Consider the following 25799-nt stretch of genomic DNA (forward strand, 5'->3'; position numbering starts at 1 on the left):
AGCAACCCACCCAGACCCATTCCCCTACATTTACCCCTTCACCTAACACTACGGGCAATTTAGCATAGCCAATTCACCTGCCTTGCACATTTTTTTTGGACTGTGGGAGGAAACCGGAGCACCCGGAGGAAAGCCATGCAGACACGGGGAGAATGTGCAAATTTCACACAGACAGTTGCCTGAGGCAGGAATTGAACCCGGGTCTCTGGCGCTGAGAGGCAGCAGTGCTAACCACTGTGCCACCGTGCCGCCCATGTAGAAAAACCTGGACAAAATCAAGCTTGGGCTGAAGTGGGAAGTCACATTCACACCACACAAATGCCAATCAATGACCATTTCCAACCAGAGAGCATTTAACAAATATGCCTTGCCATTCAATAGTGTTACCATCATGGAATCCCCTATTATCAACATCCTGAGGGTCACCATTGACAAAGAAACTAAACTGAACTAGCCATTCAAAGTCTGAGAAGATTTGTAGCTCGGGTGCTCGTTGTTGTGGTTCTGTTTGCCGAGCTGGGAATTTGTGTTGCAGACATTTCGTCCCCTGTCAAGGTGACATCCTCAGTGCTTGGGAGCCTCCTGCGAAGCGCTTCTGTGATCTTTCCTCCGCCATTTGTAGTGGTTGAATCTGTCGCTTCCAGTTGTCAGTTCTAGCTGTCCGTTGCAGTGGTCGGTATATTGGGTCCAGATCAATGTGCTTATTGATTGAATCTGTGGATGAGTGCCATGCCTCTAGGAATTCCCTGGCTGTTCTCTGTTTGGCTTGTCCTATAATAGTAGTGTTGTTCCAGTCAAATTCATGTTGCTTGTCATCTGCGTGTGGCGCTACTAAGGATAGCTGGTCGTGTCGTTTCGTGGCTAGTTGGTGTTCATGGATGCGGATCGTTAGCTGTCTTCCTGTTTGTCCTATGTAGTGTTTTGTGCAGTCCTTGCATGGGATTTTGTACTACATTGGTTTTGCTCATGCTGGGTATTGGGTCCTTCGTTCTGGTGAGTTGTTGTCTGAGAGTGGCTGGTGGTTTGTGTGCTGTTATGAGTCCTAGTGGTCGCAGTAGTCTGGCTGTCAGTTCGGAAATGCTCTTGATTATGGTAGTGTGGCTAGTCCTTTGGGTTGCGGCATGTCCTCATTCCGTTGTCTTTCCCTTAGGCATCTGTTGATGAAATTGCGCGGGTATCCGTTTTTGGCGAATACATTGTATAGGTGTTGTTCTTCCTCTTTTTGCAGTTCTGGTGTACTGCAGTGTGTTGTGGCCCTTTTGAATAGTGTGTTGATGCAACTTCTTTTGTGTGTGTTGGGGTGGTTGCTTTCGTAGTTTAAGACTTGGTCTGTGTGTGGGGCTTTCCTGTTTACCTTTGTGGTGAATTCTCCGTTCGGTGTTCTCTGTACCATCACGTCTAGGAATGGGAGTTGGTTGTCCTTTTCTTCCTCTCTAGTGAATCTGATTCCTGTGAGTGTAACGTTGATGATCCGGTGTGTGTTTTCTATTTCTGTGTTTTTAATTATTACAATGGGTCAGATATGTGGATGACACCTGAGTTTGGGTTGAATTTGCGGTAAGACTGTTTGTTCTAATCTTTGCATTACCGCTTCTGCTATGAGTCCAGAGATGGGTGAGCCCATGGGTGTGCCGTTGATTTGTTCATGTATTTGGTTGTTGAATGTGAAGTGTGTTGTGAGGCACAGGTCCAGTAGTTTGAGTATGTCGTCTTTGTTGACAGGTTCAACGTCCTCTTGTCTGTTCTGTATGTCCAGCAGGTTGGCTATTGTTTCTCTTGCTAGGGTTTTGTCGATAGAGGTGAACAGTGCCGTTACATCGAATGAGACCATGGTTTCTTCCTTGTCTATGTGTATATTTCTGATGATGTCCAAGAACTCCTGTGTTGATTGTATAGAGTGTCTGGATCTGCTGATCAGGTGTTTCAGTTTTTCTGCTGTAGTTCTTTGTGTGATGGTGTCCCTGGTAGTGATACTATGGGTCTGAGTGGGATGTCTGGTTTGTGCACTTTAGGTAGCCCATAGAATCTGGGGGTGTTGTTACTTTCAGGTTTCATTCTTTGTAGGTCAGCCCTGGTTATCTGTCCGTTTTTTTGTAGGTTCCTCAGTGTGTTGTTTATCCTATTGGTAAGCTGTGGGGTGGGGTCAAACTCCCTCTTCTGGTAGGTGTTGGTATCTGCAAGTAGTTGTTGCGCTTTTTGGATGTAGTCTGCTTTGTCAAGCAACATGAATTCAATTGGGACAACACTAGATTACATTACAGTGTGGAAACAGGCCCTTTGGCCCAACAAGTCCACACCGACCCGCCGAAGCGCAACCCACCCATTTACCTACATTTACATTTACCCCTTACCTAACACTACAGGCAATTTAGTATGGCCAATTCACCTAACCTGAACATCTTTGGACTGTGGGAGGAAACCGGAGCACCCGGAGGAAACCCACGCAGACACGGGGAGAACGTGCAAACTCCACACAGTCAGTCGCCTGAGGCGGGAATTGAACCCGGGTCTCTGGCGCTGTGAGGCAGCAGTGCTAACCACTGTGCCACCGTGCCGCCCACTACTATTATAGGACAAGCCAACAGAGAACAGCCATGGAATTCCTAGAGGCATGGTACTCATCCACCGATTCAATCAATAAGCACATCGATCTGGACCCAATATACCGACCACTGCAGCAGACAGCTGGAACTGACAACCGGAAGCGGCAGATTCAAACCACTACAAATGGCAGAGGAAAAATCACAGAAGCGCTTCACAGGAGAATCCCAAGCGCTGAGGATGTCACCTAGACAGGGGATGAAACGTCTGCAACACAAATTCCCAGCTCGGCGAACTGAACTAGCCATGTCAAAACAGCAGCTACAAGAACAGGTCAGAGGCTAGGAATCTTCTGGTGATCATTTCATTTCCTCAAAGATTCCACAAAGCCTGTCCACTATCTACAAGGCATAAGTCAGGAATACTCCCCCCTTGCCTAGATGAGTGCAGCTGCAACAACAATCAAGAAGCTTGATGCTATCCAGACCAAAGCAACCCACTTGATTGGTACCACACTTACAAACATCCACTCCCTTCACCACCGACGCTCAGTAGCAATAGTGTGTACCATTTACAGAAGCACTGCAGAAATTCACCAAAGATCCTTAGGCAGCACATTTCAAACCCATGGACACTTCCATCTAGAAGGACAAGGGCAGCGGATACGTGGGAATACCACCACCTGCCAGTTCCACTCCAACCCACACACCATCTTGACTTATATCACCATTCCTTCACTCTGACTGGGTTAAAATCCTGGAATTCCCTCTCCCAAGGACATTGTGGATCTACCAAAAGCATATGGACTGCAGCAATTCAAGAAAGCAGCTCACCACCACCTTCGCAATAAAGCTGGTCCAGCCTGCAGCACGAGGTCCCTTTACTGAATAATTATGTTTCACGTTTATAAAGATGTATAAGGCAGCTTAGATTTCACGAGCTTTTCTGGAGGGTTTGAAGGATGCAAAAACTGAAAGCTTTTTTAGTGCATCTAGTTCAACTGATTATTGAAATGGGGTATCAATAACGCTTGTTCCATATCAATCTTGTGTTTACTCGAAACATGCGTCCCCCACATCCTGGACAACATTCATTATTCAGTTAACATTATAAAAGGTAAAGTTTGCTATCAGCACATTGGTTGAATTTGCCACACATTATTACATCAGGGACTGTACGTTGACCACGCATCATTGAGTCTAAAGTACTTTGAAGCATTTATCTGTTGTGAAAAGCACTACAGAATCAGAGACCTAGATTTTAATTCTGTTGGTTCAAAGTACAGACTGCAATTGATGCCGTTTTAGACTGGATTTAAAACTGACACAAGTCATTTTGTTTTTGGAAACCATAGCTTCTATCAAGGCAAACTTTCACCCTCTTTAGGGCATTATAGCCTTCTTCAAATATTAGAAAACTCTTTTAGTCCAGTATAATCCATTACTTTTTCTTAAAGACTGATTACAGTAAGATTATCACTGACCTGTCACAGGCCTCATCCAGATCCGCACAGTCACAGCAACTGGCCAGTATATGAGTTTTTTCTCCATGGTGATTAATGTACTCACAGCAGCAAAGAGAGGCATCTTCGTCAGACATCTTTGAATGTTTCTTTTTCATCCTATCTTCTCTCACACACCTACATTCACAAATCGGTAAAAACAAAATGTTAAGAAATCAATGAAAAAGGATTTCTGATAATGCTGCCTAACTTAAAGGATGGAACGTATGTTCCATTAGGATTCCTGAAGAAGGGCTTATGCCCGAAACTTCGATTCTCCTGTTCCTTGGATGCTGCCTGACCTGCTGCGCTTTTCCAGCAACACATTTTCAGCTCCATTAGGACATATAACAGTTCATCTTAAAAACTAAACTCACATTCAATGTGTATATATAGAGTGCAACTTCAATGGGTGGGAATCATTCAATTCTGTTCATTATCAATTTTTGGGATTCAGCTCATGAATTTTTCACTTTATTTTTAAATCATTAAGCAATTTTGGCACATAAACTAAAATAAAAGTTTTGTCAATTAATGGGACATTACTGGATGCACACTACACTGAAGGCATCATTTCATAGATACAGATACAAATGGAGATTTGGCACAACGCTTAGATTTCATGTCTGGTATTCCCTAAAATGATCAAGTTAGCTCCTTAGTAGAAAGAGTAGATCAAACAGGAGTTGACAGTCCAAGGGTTTATTAAATACTACATTTACAGTAATACGATTATCATGATTCTTTAGAAGGGGCTTAAGAATGCTGGGATACTTACATTCATTAAGGGTAGGTAATTATACATGGGGGGGGAATACTACATAATATGCACAGACCACAGGTATTTTTCCTAATAACTTGCATTAATCTCAACATACAGTCATGAAAAGTAAAAAGAATAAAGACACGAGGGCAATGAAGTTATCTTACATTATCACAATCCTGGCTCATCTCGCAACTGGGTATCAAAATTTATGCTGCCTAAGTCTTAAATCGCAACAAGTCCCATTTCCCCATTATCCATGCTCGGTGATACTGGCTCACGCGCAATGTCTTGAATTTAAAATTCTCAACTTCCTTTATAAATCCTTCCGTGAGTTCATCTCTCCCTAACTCTAACCTCTTCGGTTTCTCAACCTTCTGATATATTTGCATTCCTCCAATTCTGGCTTCTTGTTCAACTCCAACTTTAATTGCCCCACCATTAGTGCAGGAGTAATCTGTTGCCTGGACCTCGCTTTCAGGAATGCCTTTCCTAAACCGACCCACCTCTTTACCTCACCTGCCTCCTTTAGGACACTTCTTAAATGTTGTGGTTGTATTCGCCGAGCTGGGAATTTATGTTGCAGACATTTTGTCCCCTGTCAAGGTGACATCCTCAGTGCTTGGGAGCATCCTGCGAAGCGCTTCTGTGATCTTTCCTCCGCCATTTGTAGTGGTTGAATCTGTCGCTTCCGGTTGTCAGTTCTAGCTGTCCGTTGCAGTGGTCGGTATATTGGGTCCAGGTCGATGTGCTTATTGATTGAATCTGTGGATGAGTGCCATGCCTCTAGGAATTCCCTGGCTGTTCTCTGTTTGGCTTGTCCTATAATAATAGTGTTGTCCCAGTCAAATTCATGTTGCTTGTCATCTGCGTGTGTGGCTACTAAGGATAGCTAGTTGTGTCGTTTCGTGGCTAGTTGGTGTTCATGGATGTGGACCGTTAGCTGTCTTCCTGTTTGTCCTGTGTAGTGTTTTGTGCAGTCCTTGCATGGGATTTTGTACACTACATTGGTTTTGCTCATGTTTGGTATCGGGTCCTTCGTTCTGGTGAGTTGTTGTCTGAGAGTGGCTGTTGGTTTGTGTGCTGTTATGAGTCCTAGTGGTCGCAGTAGTCTGGCTGTCAGTTCGGAAATGCTCTTGATGTATGGTAGTGTGGCTAGTCCTTTGGGTCGTGGCATGTCCTCGCTCCGTTGTCTTTCCCTTAGGCATCTGTTGATGAAATTGCGCGGGTATCCATTTTTGGTGAATACATTGTATCGATGTTCTTCTTCCTCTTTTTGCAGTTCTGGTGTACTGCAGTGTGTTGTGGCCCTTTTGAATAGTGTCTTGATGCAACTTCTTTTTTTTTCCATGGTGTGTGTGTGTGCAGGTGTGAGACACAGTGAAAGGCACAAAGTGCACGAATCTTTATTCAAATTCCACCACCAGGAAAGACTCCTGTTTATTTTTTTGATGCAACTTCTTTTGTGTGTGTTGGGATGATTGCTTTGGTAGTTATACGAAATCATAGAACTACGAAACTAATCAGGTGGCAAATGGCTTGGAGGGGAACTTGAAAGTGTGGTGTTCTCATGTATCTGCTGCCTTTGTCATTCTAGATGGACGTAGTCATGGGTTTGGAAGGTGGTGTCTGAGGATCTTTGCTGAACTTCTGCAGTGTATCTTGTAGATAGTACACACTGCTGGTACTGAGCACCGGTGGAGGAGGGAGTGGATACAGTGCCAAACAAGTGGACTGCTTTCTCCCGGATGGCATTAATCATCTTGAATGCTGTTGGAGCTGCGCTCATCCAGGCAAGTGAGGAGTATTCCATCACACTCCTGACTTGTCCTTGTAGACGGCGGATAGGCTTTCTGAAGTTAGAAGGTAATTGTATTGAAATCATTATGCATGTTGTTGTTACAGTAAATAAAATTATCCATTTTTGTTATGGCCTGTCTCATTTCTTCAAAGCAAATTTATCTTCAAAATATCTTGGGGTGGGGCCTTTGGCATACTTGGCAGTAGTACAAGGGAATGGATCCATCCATATATATTCACCATTGATAATATCATTCCCATTTTGAAGCATATTGCAAAGATGGCTTAATGTTGCCCCATTACATACAAAGAGAGGGAAAAAACATTAAAACTGAATGACAGAGCAGTTAGAGTTATACAATCAGAGATGTACAGCATGGAAACAGACCCTTCGGTCCAACCCGTCCATGCCGACCAGATATCCCAACCCAATCTAGTCCCACCTGCCAGTACCTGGCCCATATCCCTCCAAACCTATTCATATACCCATCCAAATGCCTTTTACATGTTGCAATTGTACCAGCCTCCACCACTTCCTCTGGAAGCTCATTCCATACACGTACCACCCAGTGTGCGAAAAAAGTTGCCCCTCAGGTCTCTTTTATATTTTTCCCCTCTCTCCCTAAACCTATGCTCTCTAGTTCTGGACTCCCCCATCCCAGAGAAAAGACTATTTCTCTATTTATCCTATCCATTTCCCATAATTTTATAAACCGCTATAAGGCCACCCCTCAGCCTCCGACGCTCCAGCGAAAACAGCCCCAACCTGTTCAGCCCTTCCGTATAACTCAAATCCTCTAACCCTGGCAACATCCTTGTAAATCTTTTCTGAACCCTTTCAAGTTTCACAACACCTTTCCGATAGGAAGGAGACCAGAATTGCACACAATATTCCAACAGTGGCCTAACCAATGTCCTGTACAGCTGCAACATGACCTCCCAACTCCTGTACCCAATACTCTGACCAATAAAGGAAAGCATACCAAACGCCTTCTTACTATCCTGTCTACCTGCGACTCCACTTTCAAGGAGCTATGAACCTGCACTCCAAGATCTGTATGTCCAGCAACACTCTCCAGGACCTTACCATTAAGTGTATAAGTCCTGCTAAAATTTGCTTTCCCAAAATTTATCCGAATTAAACTACATCTGCCACTCCTCAGCCCATTGGTCCATCTGATCAATATCCTGATGTAATCTGAGGTAATCTTCTTCGCTGTCCATAACACCTCCAATTTTGGTGTCTTCTGCAAACGTACTAACTATACCTCTTATGCTCGCATCCAAATCATTTATATAAATGACAAAAAGTGGAGGGCCCAGCACTGATCCTTGTGGCACTCCACTGGTCACAGGCCTCCTGTCTGAAAAACAACCATCCACCACCACCACCATCTGTCTTCTACCTTTGAGTCAGTTCTGTATCCAAATGGCTAGTTCTCCCTGTTTTCTGTGAGATCTAACCTTGCTAACCTGTCTCCCATAGTGAACCTTGTCAAACACCTTACTGAAGTCCATATAGATCATATCTACTGCTTTGCCCTCATCAATCCTCTTTGTTACTTCTTCAAAAAACTCAATCAAGTTTGTGAGACATGATTTCCCATGCACAAAGCCATGTTGACTATCCCGAATCAGTCCTGGCCTTTCCAAATACATGTACATCCTGTCCCTCAGGATTCCCTCCAACAACTTGCCCACCACTGACATCAGGCTCACTGGTCTATAGTTCCCTGGCTTGTCTTTACCACCCTTCTTAAACAGCGGCACCATGTTTGCCAACCTCCAGTCTTCCGGCACCTCACCTGTGACTATGGATGATACAAATATCTCAGCAAGAGGCCCAGCAATCACTTCTCTAGCTTCCCACAGAGTTCGAGGCTACACCTGATCAGGTCCTGGGGATTTATCCACTTTTATGCGTTTCAAGACAGCCAGCACTTCCTCCTCTGTAGTATGGATATTTTCAAGATGTCACCATCTATTTCCCTACAGTCTATATCTTCCATATCCTTTTCCACAGCAAATGCTGATGCAAAATACTTATTTAGTATCAGCCGCATTTTCTGTGGCTCCACACAAAGGCCGTCTTGCTGTTCCTTGAGGGGCCCTATTCTCTCCCTAGTTACCCTTTTGTCCTTAATGTATTTGTAAAAACCCTTTGGATTCTCCTTAATTCTATTTGCCAAAGCTATCTCTTGTCCCCTTTTTGCCCTCCTGATTTCCCTCTCAAGTATACTCCTACTGCCTTTATACTCTTCTAAGGATTCACTTGATCTATCCGGTCTATACCTTACATATGCTTCCCTCTTTTTCTTAACCAAACCCTCAACTTCTTTAGTCATCCAGCATTCCCTATACCTACCAGCCTTTCCTTTCACCCGAACAGGAATATACTTTCCTTGGATTCTCGTTATCTCATTTCTGAAGGCTTCCAATTTTCCAGCCATCCCTTTACCTGTCAACATCTTCCCCCAATCAGCTTTTGAAAGTTCTTGCCTAATACCGTCAAATTTGGCTTCCTCCAATTTAGAAATTCAACTTTTAGAGCCTAACATCAGCAGTGTAGAACATGCTAGAATCTATTATAAAAATCATGATAGCACAATAGAATCATCGGTATTGGACACAGCCAGCATGGGTTATGAAATCTCTACCGGAGATTGAAGATGTAACAATGAGAGATAAGGGAGACCAATGGATGTGGTGTATTTGGATTTCCAAAACCTTTTGATAAGGCGCTTCACAAGTGAATAGTGGTAAATATTACAGTACATGGTATAAAGGGTAATATATGGTATGGATCGAGAATTGACTGACAGACAGGGAACAGACAGTGGGAATAAATGGGTCTTTTTCTGAGTGGCAGGTAGTGACTAGTGGGGTACAGCAAGGATCCATGCTTCAGCTCAGCTGTTCTGAATACATTTGTATACATTAGATAAATAAAATCGACCTGAATGAGAATACCAAATGCAACATTTCCAAGTTTGCTGCTGACACAAAACTGAGTGGGACTGGTCGCAAGAAAGCGTCAAGGTGATTTAAACAAGTTGAACTTATGACTGATGAAGTACAACGTGTCTAACTGTGAAATTGTACACAACAAGGGGGAGAATTGAAGTAGTGATATATTGGGAACTATGCATATTCGGAGAGATTTGGTTAACCTTGTACGCCAGTCAATGTAAGCAAACAGGCAAGTGCAGCAAGCAGTTAGAGAGGTAAATGGAATTTTGGTCTTCAGTGCAAGATAATTGGAGTTCAGAAGCAGGGATGTCTTACTGCAGTTACACAATGCCTTGGTGAGACCACATCTGAAGTACTGCATGCAGTTTTGGTCTCTCTACCTTAGAAAGATATATGTGCCAAACAGAGAGTCCAACAGAGGTTCACTAGGATGATACCCAGGATAACAGAACAGTCCTATGAGGAAATATTGGTTCGGCTGAGCCTGCAATCACCAGAGTTTGGGAGGAAGAGAGGGGGTCGGATTGGCATGTCCAACATTCTAATAGGGTTGGACACACTGGATGCAGACAGGATGTTTTCCCAGGTTGGGGAATCTAGAAGTCGGTAGAGGGTAGATGATTTAGAACTGTGATAAAGAAAACTTTCTTCACTCAAAGTGGAGTGAGCCTGTAGAATTCTCCATCACAGAAGGCTGTAAAGGCCAAGTCACTGAGTACATTAAAGGAAGTGATAGATCATTTTTTTAGGTTTTAAAGGTATCAAGAGGTATAGGGAGAAAGCAGGAATATGGTCCTGAGATAGAGGATCGGCCATGATCATGGTCAATGGCAGAGAAGGCTCGAAGGTCGAGTGGCCTGCTCCTGCTCGCAGTTTCTACGTTCAGCCAATAATCTAGAAGGTATGCAAGGTCATACTACTTTATATGAGAAGGCAAGGATATTCAGTATTTTTAAAGCAGCCAACCATTTGTATTGTAGCAATTTCAAATCTGGCAGAAGACTTCCAATTACAGACAGAGTTGATTAATAGGAAAAGAAATAGGCTATTCAGCCCCTCAAGCCTGTTCTACCATTCAAATGAGATCATGGCTGATCTGTGGCCTAACTCCACATAGCTACCTTTGGCCCATGTCTTGGATAACATTTTATTAAGCAATCTCGGATTTAAAGTGAACAACTGATCCTCCATTCATTTGCCATATGTGGAACAGACTTCCAAACATTAACCAATCTTTGTGCGTACAAGTGTTAAATCATCAACCACAGAAACACATTTAATGAAATATCACTCAAAATTCATTTTCTAATGTTATACAGTCATAGAGTGATCCAGCACGGTAACAAACCCTTCGGCCCAACTAGTCCATGCCGAACATAATCCCAAACTAAACTAGCCCCACCAGCCTATTTCTGGACCGTTTCTCCCTCCAAACCTTCCCTATTCATGTACTTATCCAAGCATCTTTTAAACATTGTAATTGCGCCCACATCCAGCATTTCCTCAGGAAGTTCATTCCACACACAAGCCACCCTCCGTGCAAAAAAAAATTGTCCCTCATGTCTTTTTCAAATCTCAATCCTCTCACCCGATTCTTGAAATCCGCCATCCTAGGGAAAAACCCCACCTAACTTGACCTGTTAAAAACAGGGGGAAACAACCCTACGAGGAGTTAAATGGCATACAAAGTGTCTTCTACTGAATGTATCGCCACGAACATAAAGGACATGGCTCAACAATTTATTAAAACCATTCACAAACCTCTGGTTAATATTGTGAAACTTATTTGACAATGTTTTTAAAAATATGCAATATATCAAGACAGTAAACACTCATGTGCCACTGGTTTCAGTGAGGAAAATATTCTATTAACTAAATCAAGTTAATAAATACTGGTCAGACAGTTACACAGTTGTATACATCAAGGGGGGGCTCAGGTAATATCAAATGTCTATTCCTCTCGTGAGGGACAATCTTCTAAATCCAAGAAAATCAAATATCTTAAACTGATATTACAGGATATAAATTAATACAAGTTATAATTTTCATTCCAATCTCCAGGCTCATTAGCAGAGATGAAAATGCGGAATCAAAGTTTACAAGACAGCAGCGGCTGCATTACCAAAATTGTAATTGATAGGATAAATCTAAATCAGAGCATTTTTAAAAATAAAATTCAGTATTAGTAAAAATTCTTTTCAGATGAACATTTTTTGTCGAAGGTGCAGGAATAAACACAGCAAATGCAGGATGTCTTTTTTTGTTGTCACATATCCGGTCTAAATTTAGACACCAGGATGATACCAAATGTCAGCTAAGTAAATGGTAGGTATCAACTACAGCTTAGGCTAAACATGTTTCAAAACATCAAGTTTTAGTTCAGTTTCAGTGAATTTTTGTAACACCTGTTACTACTCTAGCATCACCTTGCTGGATTTTACACAAAAGCATTAATCAATATTCAGTCAATCGTTTTGCAACAGCAAGTAGTACAATTTGCTTTTGATTACTAACTGTCTGTGTCCAGTATCCATTACATACATATTGGCAAACCACCAGTAAAACGCAAATCATTCAATGTCGATATCACACTTTGACAGTTATAAAGTTAGAGTTATACAGCATGGAAAACAGACATTTTTGTCCAACTCATCTGCTCCGACCAGACCTCCCAATCTGACCGAGACCCATTTGCCAGCATTTGGCCCATATTCCTCTAAACCCTTCATATTCATATATCCAACTACTGTCAATGCCTTTTATGTGTAACTGTACCCGTCTCCTCTATCTCCCCTGGCAGCTTGCTCTGTACACACATCACGTGCTGTGTGAAATATTGATATACAATTGAATAAATGATAGTTCATTTAAATTAATTTTTTGAAGTAAAGTACAACTCAACAAAAAAAATTTTAGATTGACATTTAAATTGGCAACTTGTAACCAAGCAAAGAAAACAAGTATTTGGTACGGAACTTGGCAAATAATGCTGTGGTTAATTTAATAATCTTATCAATACTTCTTTTTAAAAAAAAAAGAAAAATGTGTATTTTTGAATGCTTTATCACAAATTCTTCCTGCAAGAATTTTTTTATTGGATTGTGAATTTAAAAAAAAAGACTGTTGTTAAATCTTATTTTAATAAATCCACCATTAGCTTTATTGAAAAAGTTACATGCAGCTGAACAAATTGAACTGAGCAACTATAATGTTCTCCAAAAATTGATTGCTTAATAACTGGCTACTGGGAGCATTAAACGTTTAAAGATGATCTTATTTTCAAATCATTGCAATCAGTATGTTGGGATGACATGCAACCACTTTCACCTTCGGTCGCAAAAGGTTACAATCTGCTGAGGAGGCCAGAGGAAAAGTTCATAAAATATCAGAGAAAATACTGGTTTGCCAACTTGCAATTGATTGAAAGATATATTGAAACAGAAGTACTTTTATAAAATCAATTTCACTAGCAAATAAAAATAATTTTCAATTTTCACATTTTTGATGCATGAACAAACCCACAACATATACATATTATTTTTGGTTGTTATTATGTAGTTACAAGTTAGAGACCAGATTGAGCCCAAAGTGAAGCTAACTGCAAGTTATTTTAAGATACTAGTTATTAGCTTCCCTTGAGCAAGAGTAATCAAGCTGAAGCAAAATACAAAGTACCCCTAGTAAAGAGTTTACCAGCACTCCTTTTAATACTTCTCACTTCCTGAATGCACCAAGTACTGTGAAACACACGTGTAATCCAACAATGAGAGGCAAGTCCAAGGTAAACTCCAAGGTAAAAGTAATCCTCTAAACGTCGAAATAAGTAGTCTTGTAGAATCAGGATTATGTTACAGAGCCAGTTGCATTCTCAGGAGTTCAAATATGATTTGTGGTCAGTTGTATGTGCTATCACTGAGAGCTGAAGCTTGCCAGCAATTTACTATTTTTACAGTAGAATTTGGCTTCCTTGAGGCACTAAGTTAAGTCGCATCACCATCCTCTCAAGGGCAACCAGGGCTAGACAATAAATGCTGGCACACTCTGCACAGCCCATATCCACCCCTTTTAAACAATAACAAAAAATCTCAACTACACATCTGAAAAAAAAAGTGAAAAACAAGGATCTAATGCAGTTCATAATGCTATACAGGAACCCACAAGATTAAATAAAAATCTATTTGTTTGAGTAAAGTGTTTCAAAGAGTGCCAATACATCTGTGGCAATCAGTACTTTTTTCTTAAACAAGTCATTTTCTTCCTCGGTTCCTCTACCCTGCTACATAGTGGAGCAGGTACATAATTCTTTGAAGTTTACATCACATACTGGCAGGATGGTTAAAAAGGCATTTGGCACACTTGCCTTCATTGCTTAGTCCTTTGAGTATAGGAGTTGGGAAGTCGTGTTGAGGTTGTACAGGACATGGTTGAGGCATCTTCTGGAACACACTGTCCTGTTCTGGCCACCCAGTAAAAAGAAGGATATTATCAAGTTGGAGAGGGTTTAGAAGAGATCTACCAGGATGTTGCCGGGGATGGAAGGTTTGCAATATAAAGAGAGGTTGGATAGGCTGGGACATTTTTCACTGGAGCAGAGGTGGTATAAAATAATAGAGGGAGCTGCTATAAAATAATAAGGGATAGACAAAATTAATGGTAGTCTCTCCGTATGACAAGGTCAAATTGTACTCTAGGATTTTACCATTGAAACTCTACATGTACTGGGACCTCTGCTCTTTGTGATTTTGATAAATGACTTGGATGAGGAAGTGGAAGGGCGGGTTAGTAAGCTTGCTGATGACACTAAGGTTGGTGGAATTGTGGATAGTGTGGAGGGCTATTGCAGGTTGCAATGAGACATTGACAGGGTGCAGAACTGGGCTGATAAGTGGCAGATGGAGTTCAACCTGGAAAAGTGGGAAGTCATTCACTTTGGAGGGCCAAAATTAATGTTGAATACAGAGTAAAGGCGGGATGCTTGGCAGTGTGAGGAACAGAGGAATCTTAGGGTCCATGCCCATAGAGCCTTCAGAGTTGCCACCCAGGTTGATAGACTTGTTAAGATGATGTATGGGGTGTTGGCTTTCATTAGGAAGGGGATTGAGCTTAAGAGTTGCGAGGTGATGCTGCAACTCTATAGAACCCTGGTTAGACCATACCCGGAATATTGTGTTCAATGCTGGTTGCCTCATTATAGGAAAGATATGGAAGTTTTAGAGAGGGTGCATAGGAGATTTACCAGGATGTTGCCTGGACTGGAGGGCACGTCTTATGAAGAAAGGTCGAGGGAGCTAGGGCTTTTCTCGTTGGAGTGAAGAAGGATGAGAGGTGACTTAACAGAGGTATACAAGATGATGAGAGGCATAGATAGAGTGGATAGCCAAAGACTTTTTCCCATGGAGGAGACTTAATTTTAAGGTGATTAGTGGAAGTTTAGGGGAGATGTCAGAGGTGGTTCTTTACACAGAGTGTGGAGAGTGCATGGAATGCATTGCCAGCGATGGTAGTAGAGTCAGATACTTTAGGGACATTTAAGCGACTCTTGGATAAGCACATTGAAGATAGTACAATGAAGGGTATGTAGGTTAGTCTGACCTTTAAGGAGGATAAAAGGCCGGCATAACATAGATGGCCGAAAGACCTGTGCTGTACTGTACTATGTTTATGTAGTAGGTAAGAGGAATATGGTTAAGCCAGCTGACTGGGCTTCCTTCCTAGTTGTTGCTCCCACACATTTTACAACAGCATGACTGAAATTAAAATCTCACCAGGGGAGGAATTACAGCCCAGGATCTTGGTTCTCTTACTTCACAGGACACTGCACATGTTCAAACACAGTGCTCCCAGGCAAGATTTTAACATTGTATGTTATAAGAGATTATTATTTTAAGAGATGTTGGTTTTAGGAACTGTATATGCAAATGAGTCAGGGAGCCAAGATGAAACCACGTTTCAAACCTCCATGTGCAGTCTGTAACTACAAATTGTAGTCTGAGCTGTTAAATAAAAATGAATGAGCATTAGTAAGCTGAATCCATGGTGATACGACAGTGTGATTGACATTGGTGATTTTTCCCAAATAAACAAGGGAGTGGTGCAAATTTCAAGACCACAGAATGCCTCAGACAAAGCATGAAGCATTACAGAATTGACATTTGCAACAAGACCCCAGAAACATAATTACATAACAATCAGTACTTTCTGAAGATGAACACAGTACAGGGGACAGAATGCACGCACAGAGTAACCCAGAAAACATCACATCATGTCATGTGTCATGTGAATATAGGGTTAATTTGACACATGACACGTCATGACATATCATATGACATGATAGTGTCACATCATGACATGACAATGCCACATAACATGGCAACACCTGAAATGCCATGTGATACATGATAATGGCCCATATGACAACACAAGATGTGATATGCGACAATGACCCGTGACATGACACCCAACATGTAAACGACACAAATGGCACATGACATGCCAGAAGACAAGACACATAACCCTTGGCATGCCACATGAATATGACAAGTGACAATACGACACTGTCCAGATAACAGCTATTTGAATCAATTTATCTATAGGTGTTTCAACAAGGGTAATTACGGCTACAGTGCCAAGCTATCTGTGCAGATAATGGAAGTGGATATTCATTCAATGATTATCAATACTTTGGTAACATTGCATCTTGGTTGACTTCACCCCCACAGTTAGAAGCTTTCATCTTTAACATCATATCCCCGAAGGAAGTTAGCTAACACACACAAGATCAACACTGGCTTGCGTGCCAGTGCAAACACCTTACCAGTCAATCTTGTCAAATGTGTACCTAGACTATTAGAAGCCAATGACAAAATTTACAACAAAATTAACTACATTATGGCTCAGCCCTCCCTTATATTAGTACACAGATGATGAAATAAAACTATAGAATTTCTTCTTGGAAACCCTAAGCATTTCCCTTAGTGGACACGAGCAGACTAGCAATAGTAGGATTACTGGCATGTACACATCACAATACTGTGACCATTGAACAGATCGCCAAGATATCAATTACCAAGACCAAGAACATTGACACGGAGACAATCAACAGTTGTGCCCAGTCAGATTTGATAGCATAGGAAGCTTCATAGGCAATGCTATATTGAACCTTAAATGAAGACGGGTTCCATCAAGCTATTCCTTCCTGCTCACTTACAACAGGAGCTGAAGAGTAAGTTGGTTATGAAATGTAATGGCATTATCCAGTCTGTGCACCTGCATTCAGACTGATGCAGTCCTATAAGATGATTGCTGAAGAAAATTGGATTGGTCTGGGTATGTTCAGACTCAAGACATCGAAAACTTTCTCTCAAGGAATATGCACACAAAATGCCAAAATTACAGGTCCTGAAATCCAAATTTTCAGCAGCTAAATTATTTTCTAAGCCAAGCAACAGATTTCTTTGTCAGTACACTTGGCAGAGAAATCTCAGGAAATCATTACTTTCAGAACACCATTTGAAAGCTATGGCTTCCAGAGACTGCCTTTCAGCCAGGGATCTGAATCAGCAACATACAGACAGAATTACAGAAAATATTTCTGGATGTGTCTGTATTGCTGGCAATATTGTGGTAACGGGCAAAACCAAAGAAGAACAAAATTAAAATCTATACTTCCAAAAGCAAGAAGTGTCAGGAAGGTCAGATTAATATGTTTGGTTCGATTTATTCAGCTTGAGGAATCCTTCCTGACCGAGGCAAACTTGAACATGTAGTGCACGTTTGCTCCTCAAGAGAAAAATGACCCACAGAGATGTCTCAGTTTTTCTAGCTTCCTAACACAATACACACCAAACTTATCAAACAATACAATATCATCAACATAACTCTTCAGGAGAAAACCTATCCATATAAGACCACATGACAAGAAAAGAAAATAGGCCATTCAGTCCATGAAGTCCACCATTCCATGAGATCATGGCTGATGTGATAATCTTCCATCCATTTTCCTGCCTTTTCCCCTATAACCCTCAACTCCCTTACTGATAAAAAACATCCATCTCAGCCTTGTATATTCTTAATTTATAAGTGCATGGCAGGAAGACCATCATATTATGTCTGAATCACTCAGGAAACAGTCAGAAACTCACATCCTACAGTAATAGCATGACTCAAAGAAGATGACAATCCTGCAATTGGATACATCTCAGAGACAGTTGAACATGCCAGATGACAAAACAACCTTTTGGATCTATATCCAGTTATCACAGCACAAACCGCTATTTCCAAAAAAAGAGTGTAAAACACTTGCTCTAATATTCAGTATCACAGGATTTCATACATACCTGCTAAATAAGTAAGGAAACTGATCGCAAGCTATTGGGAAACGACTTGGTGCAAACCAATGAGAAGCACAGCACCTAGATTATACGCATTTCAGCAAACGTACAGGGTTAGGACTTCATTACCTGCTATAAACTTGACACCAAAATGGCTACACTCTGGACCTGGGCACACCATCACCAGCAGAGATTATCTTTGGAAGGCAAGGAAGGACAACCCTGCCAACACATCACCTGTCCGCATCCTGAGAGATACAGGACAAATTTATTTAAAATAACACAACAGAGAATGAAGATGGTGCATGACTAACAAAGTGTGGAAACAATGCCTAATCCACCCTTACAACGAAAGGTCAGAGACATACATTCAGCCTAAGGAGCGTAATTACCCATCAGGGGATCCAAGTGTGCCATGAGTACAAATCCTTTGAAGTCACAAAACCTAATGCAGCAACACAGAGGAGAAACAGAAGCCAATTCAGGAAACTGTCCAATATGCCATTCTTGTACAAGACACACACAAAAGCTAGTGTGGGTAATGAAGGTGTGAAAACTCATCACAACAACTATCAACACTAGACTCCAAAAATCTCTTGGCCTGAGGTGGCAGATGGCTGAATCAGCGTGGAGTCCTCTTGGCTTGACATGGCGATCTCCCAGCGGCCCAGCATGGCGGTCTTTGGGTGGTCTCTCAGCCTGGTATGGCCTCGGCGTGGACATCCGGCCTTGAGATGATTCCGGAGAGGTCTCCCAGCTTCGTGGATGCGGAGGTGAAGCCCGGCACAATCTGAAGTCAAGTCCCAGCGTGGACTGGGTCAGAAGACTGATGTGCTGAACTATTTTTTCACCATTTTATCATTTATTCCTAAATTCTGCAATGCTGGAATTTTTTTACATTTCTATTTTCCTATGAACTGTAACTGAAAAAGCTGTACCTAGGGTCCTTGGTACATAAAATGGTGCCATAAGCAGCAGCTTGTACACTTTTTACTGTACTCATTTGAGTACAAGTCACAATAAAGTTAAATCTAATAACACTTACAAGTTCAGGGCACCAAAGTGAGGAGTCTAAACCTTTGGAAGGTTAAACCATCACAGAATTGTCAAACCACCTATAGAAACATAAAATCCCTATTGTGTGGAAACAGGCCATTAGGCCCAACAAGTTCACACTGACCTTCCTAAGAGTAATCCACCCATACCCATTCCCCTACTACTCTACAATTACCCCTGACTTTCACACCCCTGTACACTATAGGCAATCTAGCATGGCCAATTCACTTATCCTGCATGTCTTTGGATTGCGGGAGGAAACCCACAAAGACACGGGGAGAAGTTGGAGTCTGTTTCTGTGTAAATAGATTGCAACAACCCTAATATGGAATTTTTCTTGACAGTGGGGAAAGAAAGGACCTTGTTACTGCATTAAGAGTGGTGTTACAGAGTCAGCATCATACAGCAAAAAAACAGACCATTTGGTCCAACCAGTCCATGCCAAACATAATCCCAAACTAAGCTAGTCCCACCTGCCTGCTCCTGGCCCACATCCCTCCAAACCTTTCCTGTTTGTGTATCGATCCAAATATCTTTTAAACATTGTAATTGTACTGTGGCCACCACTTCTTTAGGAAGTTCATTCTATATGCGAACGACCCTCCATGTTAAGAATTTGCCTCGTGTCTTTCTTAAATCTCTCTCCTCTCACCTTAAAAAGTGTGCCCCCTAATCTTGTTATCCCCAATCTTAGGAAAAAATAACTACCATCAACTCTATCTATATACTTATATTATTTTATAAACTTCTATCAGATTGCATCTCAACCTCCTATACTCCAGTGAAAAAACACCCAGCCTTTCTTTATAATTCAAACCTTCCATACCCAGTAACATTCCATTAAGTGTCTTTAGAACCCTCTCCAGCTTGCTAATATCCTTCCTATAAGTTGGCAACCAGAACTGGACACAGCATTCTAGAAGAGGCCTCATCAACGTCCTGTTTAACCTCAGCATGACTTCCCAATTCCTATACTCAAAGGACTGAGCAATGAAAGCAAGCATACTAAATGTCCTTGTAACCACCCTGAATGTATGTGATGAAAACTTTAAAGACTTATGTACCTGTAACCCCAAGTCCCTCTGTTTTACAACACCACCCAATTGCATTCAGATCTAGATATGGTAATGACCAAAGACCATGATGAAACCACATGACGACAGGACCATAAGGTACAGTAGCAGAATTAGGCCATTCGACCCAGAGTTTGCTCCACCATTCAATTGTAGCTGATATGTTTCTCATTCTGTCTTTTCCCCATAATCATAGGTTCTTGATTATTAAGGGAATCAATCTGTCTTAAATACACTCAATTACTTGACCTCTACATGAATTCCACAGATTCACTGCCCTCTGGCTGAAGAAATTTCTCATCTCAGTTCTAAAGGGTCATCCCTTTCCCCTAAAACTGTGCCCTTGGTTCCTCGTCTCTTCTACTAACTGTGCAGTCCAGCAGAAGCAGGACAGTGCCTTGATGCATGCATACTTATCTGTAATTGCAAGCTGTTGACTAAGGTGTTAAATAAACCTGTATGAGATGACACGAAGATTGGTGGTTGCAGATGACACGAAGATTGGTGGAGTAGCAGAAAGCATAAGGGACTGTCAAAGAATACAGGAGGATATAGATAGACTGGAGAGTTGGGTGGAAAAATGGCAGATGGCCTTCAATCCAGACAAATGTGAGGTGATGCATTTAGGCAAGACTAACTCTAGAGCAAATTATACACTGAACGGAAGAGCCTTGGGAAAAGTTGATGGGCAGAGAGATCTGGGAGTGCAGGTCCATTGTACCCTGAAGGTTGCTGCACAGGTGGATAGAGTGGTCAAGAAGGCATATAGTATGCTTGCCTTCATTGGACGGGGTATTGAGTATAAGAGCTGGCAAGTCGTTAAAATTGTACAGGATGTTGGTTCGGCCACATTTGGAATACTGTGTACAGTTCTGGTCACCACATTACCAAAAGGATGTGGACGCTTTGGAGAGGGTGCAGAGAAGGTTTAACGAGGATGTTGCCGGGTATGGAAGGTGCTAGCTATGAAGAGAGGTTGAGTAGGTTAGGTATATTTTCATTAGAAAAAAGGAGATTGAGGGGGGACCTGATAGAGGTTTACAAAATCATGAAGGGTATAGACAGGGTGGATAGAGACAAGCCTTTCCCCAGGGTGAGGGATTCCATAACGAGAGGTCACGCTTTCAAGGTGAGAGGTGGAAAGTCTAAGGGGGATACACGGCAAGTACTTCATACAGAGGGTGGTGGGCAGCTGGAACGCGTTGCCAGTAGAGGTGGTAGAGGCAGGCACAGTAGATTCATTTAAGATGTATCTGGACAGATGCATGAGTAGGTGGGGAGCAGAGGGATACAGATGCTTAGGAATTGACCGACAGGTTTAGACAGTACATTTGGATCAGCTCAGGCTTGGAGGGCCGAAGGGCCTGTTCCTGGGCTGTAAATTTTCTTTGTTCTTTGAGAGTTGCAAATTACCTAAACCCATGTTATTTATCAAGATCAAGAAATGCAACCTGATCTAACAAATTCATGCAGTTTATTTCGCTCCTCACAAGTGTTCTCACATTCCTTTTCATTTAACTCTCTCAGCAAAACCTCCTTTTCCTATCTCAAGTGCTAATCTCATTTAACCTTCAATGCAATACTATTTACCTAACTATTCCACGTTGTACTGAGTTCCACACTCAGAGCATGAATAAATACATTTCTGCTGATTTTTTGTTGAATTTATTAATGACTCGCCTGAATCACCCAAAAATGGGAACATTACCTCTACATCCACTCTATCAGTCTTTCCATGTCAAGACACGACTTTGAGAAGCAGACGTGTTATTTCCAGCCAATATTTCTCCACTAATCAATATCACAATGAAAATCCTGGCTATTCCCACATTTTTTTTTTAAGAAAGTTAATTGAGCACAAACTAGCTGGGTCATTTCCTGCATTACACACAGCAAAAAAAAAGACACTGGCTGTAAAAAGCTCCGAGTTTTCATTGGTCATAAAAATGCTGTGTAAATGCAAAACTGTTTCTTCTCGTTTACACATTACACATGTCCCTCAGCCTGTTCGCTTCATATACCAATATTAAAGCCAATTTCATACTCTTTAAATTGAAAAAAAATGTTTTGACTACTTTTGCAAATTGCTGACAAAATACAGTTCCATATGTCTGCTGGATCAGAAACATTTTTGATATCACAGAAACCATTTGGAGCACAAGGTGGCAAGTTCAATGCCAACTCAGTGATGTCATACCAGTAAGCATGTGTAAAAAGCTGGGGAGGATGCTATTCTGCTGAGGCACCATATGTCCACATTCAACTTAAGTTTTGTTTTTACAATATTGCCCTCAATATTGCCTACAATATTAGGTTGGTTTGCATTCTTTTGTGTTGCTGTTATTGTAACAATAGCTGCCACTTCTATACATCTATAGATGTTGAATTACTTCCAATATAGCTGCCAACTACAATAAGAAGCTAAATACTCCCAAGTTTAGAAATAATTGTCAATCATTTGTTATAAGGAAATACTCTGGTCCACTTAACACACTCACTTGTAATAGATATGTTTAAAAATGTTGTTTCCTTATTGCCAGTATTACAAATGCTAGAACGAAAACTATTAGGGCGTTGCTCAAGCGTTACTCGAAATTGGGGGAGAGGCGGGGAAGAAATCCATCTTGCAGCCAGAAATATCTTTGAAGCAAATTATGCAGCGGCTGTGTGAACGACTTCAATGTCCCCTGTAATTAACATGTCCCACACGACACGATTTGCAGTTGCTCAGAATCACCGTCTCGGGGATGATCACATTCGGGTGCATGAACCAGGTAACAATCCCCAAGCCTGCACGGTCACCACACCGCTGTGTGCCCTGGGTATCATTATTAATATTTATTACAAACTACACTGGGAAGGTAAACGGCAAAGCTCGCAGTACAATTGCGGGCTGGCTAGGGCTAGGCGAACTTCAGATTTGCGACGCGTGTGTCTCTCCCTCCCTCTCTCTGTATCCAGCAGTTGCAACACAGTTAAAGGGTTACATTGAATCACAGGACATCCTTTCCAGTGGATACCACCCCAACCTCTACAGTCTACCTGTGTCAAAGTGGCTCTCCCCTGGACACTTCACTCACCCAAGCTTGGCAGCATCAGTCAACAGGTCCCACTCACTTCCGCGTCTCTCTCTGTCTTTACCCTATCTTCAGGAGCGCTGCACGCAGTAACAATGTCTTCGCTGCCGGGACTCGGGGCTCCTCCCACCCCGTGCGCGTCCCCGAGTTCCCCCACTCCGCGCGCCACCTCAGCCTCTCAACATTTGCAAGCCTTCCTCATTCCCAGCCTGTGCACCCGGCTCTGTGTCCCCTCCCTGGCGTTATTTTCCTACCAGTCCAAAAAAAGTTTCCGAGTCCTTCCTGTTACAATCGCTGGGCAGCGTGTAAAAGCGAGGGGAGCTGTCTGGTGGAATGCGTGTGCAAGAACACAGCGCTGGCTGGGCTACACTCGTGTGCCGCCTGCTGGAAGTTGCTTTCATTTCAGATATAATGTTGTATGGTTTTGAACTTTGTACACCCCAGTCCAACACCGGCATCTCCAAATCAGTTCAGATCTGAGTAGCTGTTAAACACCCTGAGACTGGGTTTTGGAAGTGTGCAGCTCAATGTCTCTGACTCTTCAGAACTCTCGCCCGAAACGACCTGCTCCTCCGATGCTACCTGACCTGTTGTGCTTTTCCAGCACCACACTCTGGACTCTGATCTCCAGCATCTGCAGTCCTCACTTTGTCCGAGAGCTCTGAGAGAGCCGATTGCTATAGGGGACAGGCAGGAGTAAAGGATGGGTCTGGCCTCCATGCAACTGAACACCCCAAGTAGTTGGACCATTCAGTATCAACTGGAAACATTTGTCAAAAGAAAAAGCTTTTGACCACAGGTCTGTCAGGAAGTAGTCAGCAGGTAGAGTTCTTGAGACCCAGAGGGAAAAGGAGAGCATGTGTCCTGTTGCAGGGTTCCCTGAGCAGAATGTCAAAGTCATTTGGCAGAATGCTTCATCATCAGAACTGGGAGAAAGTGAGGACTGCAGATGCTGGAGATCAGAGTCAAGAGGGTGGTACTGGAAAAGCACAGCAGGTCAGGTAGCATCCAAGCAGCAGGAGAATCGACGTTTCGGGCATTAGCCCTTCATCAGGAATGAGGCTTGTGGGCCAGGGGAGGCTGAGAGATAAATGGGAGGGGGAGGGGGTTGGGGCTGGGGGGGAACGTTGGTGGGGTGGAAGGTTACTGTCCTTGTTGCGGTCGGAGTTGTGGGGTTCAAGGGCGGAGGTGCAGGAAGTGGATGAGATGTGCTGGAGGACATCAACCACGTGGGAGGGGAAATTACGGTCTTTGAAGAAGGAGGCCAACTGGTCGCTTCTGTGGTGGAACTGGTCCTCCTGAGAGCAGATGCGGCAGAAGTGAAGGAATTGGAAATGAGGGATAACATTTTTACAGGAGGCAGGCTGGGGAGAGGTGTAGTCCAGGTAGCTGTGGGAGTCAGTGGGTTTGCAGATGATGCCCATTATGAGTTGATCACCTTTGATGAAGATGAAGAGGTCCAGAAAGGGGAGGGGAGTGTCTCAGATGGTCCAGGTGAACTTAAGGTTAGGGTGGAACGTATTGATGAAATTGATGAACTGTTCAACCTCCTCGTGGGAGCACGAGGTGGTGCCAACATAGTCATCAATGTAGTGGAGGAAAATGTGGGGAGTGGTGCTGCTGCAGCTGCGGAAGATGGACTGTTCCACATAACCGACAAAGAGAGAGAGACATAGCTCTGGCCCGTGCTGGTGCCCATGGCAACCCCTTTGGTCTGGAGGAAATGGGATGATTCAAAGGAGAAATTATTGAAGGTAAGGACCATTTCAGCCAAACAAATGAGAGTGTCAGTGGAGGGGTTCTGGTGGGGACACTGGGAGAGGACGAAACGGCTTGAGGCCTTCGTCATGGTGGATACAGGTGTATAGGGACCGGATGTCCATGGTGAAGATGAGGCGTTGGGGAGATGAGGCCTTCTATCTGCCATGACGAAGGCCTCCAAGCCCACCACCCTGTCCTTACGTTCACCTGGATGATCTCAGATACCTCCATCCTCTTCCTGGACCTCTCCATTTCCATCAACGGTGACCAACTCAACATGGACATTTTCTACAAACCCACCAACTCTCACAGCTACTTGGATGACAACTGCTCCCACCCTGCTTCCTGTAAAAATGCTATCCTTTATTCCCAATTCCTCCACCTCTGCTGCATTTGCTCCCAGGAGGATTAGTTCCACCATAGAACACACCAGAACCCTCCTTCAAAGACCGCAATTTCCACTCCCATGTGGTCGACGATGCCATCCAGCGCATCTCCTCCACTTTCCACACCTCCACTCTTGACCCCACCCCTCCAACTGCAACAGGGACAGAACTCCCTCGTCCTCACCTTCCATCCCACCAAACTCCGGGAAAATTGTATTATCCTCTGCTATTTTTGCCACCTACAAACGGACCCCACCTCCAGAGAAATATTTCCCTCCCCATGCCTATCCACTTTCCATAAAGACCATTCCCTCTGCGACTCTCTTGTCAGGTCCACGCCCCCCACCAACCCATCCTCCCCTCCTGGCACCTTCCCCTGCCACTGCAAGAATTGCAAAACCTGCGCCCACACCTCCCCCCTCAGCTCCATCCAAAGTCCCAAAAGAGCCTTCCACATCCATCAGAGTTTTACCTGCACTTCCACACATGTCATTTACTGTATCTGTTGCTCCTGATGCAGTCTTCTCTACTTGCAGAATGC

General features: G+C 42.8%; 1 protein-coding gene across 6 annotated transcripts in view; it reads right to left on the minus strand.

Moving 5' to 3' along the window:
• The window catches only part of zdhhc23b (zDHHC palmitoyltransferase 23b), a 72800-nt gene that overhangs the window by 31264 nt on the left and 15737 nt on the right, over window positions 1-25799 (minus strand). For 4 of the 6 annotated variants that reach the window (XM_087992405.1, XM_087992403.1, XM_043700625.2 and 1 more), the window contains exons 1-2: window positions 23115-23235; window positions 4025-4180 (exon numbers count right to left, since the gene is read on the minus strand). In XM_087992405.1, the coding sequence (XP_087848531.1) occupies window positions 4025-4161 (137 nt within the window). In that variant the 5' untranslated portion in view covers window positions 4162-4180; window positions 23115-23235. Of the gene's footprint in view, window positions 1-4024; window positions 4181-23114; window positions 23236-23365; window positions 23384-25799 lie in introns of those variants that run through there. The other 2 variants (XM_043700626.2, XM_087992402.1) reach the window with 2 other exon arrangements.

The sequence above is a fragment of the Chiloscyllium plagiosum genome, unplaced genomic scaffold (genome assembly GCF_037043375.1).
Source record: "Chiloscyllium plagiosum isolate Xiang-an unplaced genomic scaffold, Cpla_swu_hap1 HiC_scaffold_12, whole genome shotgun sequence".
NCBI classification, from domain to species: Eukaryota; Metazoa; Chordata; class Chondrichthyes; order Orectolobiformes; family Hemiscylliidae; genus Chiloscyllium; species Chiloscyllium plagiosum.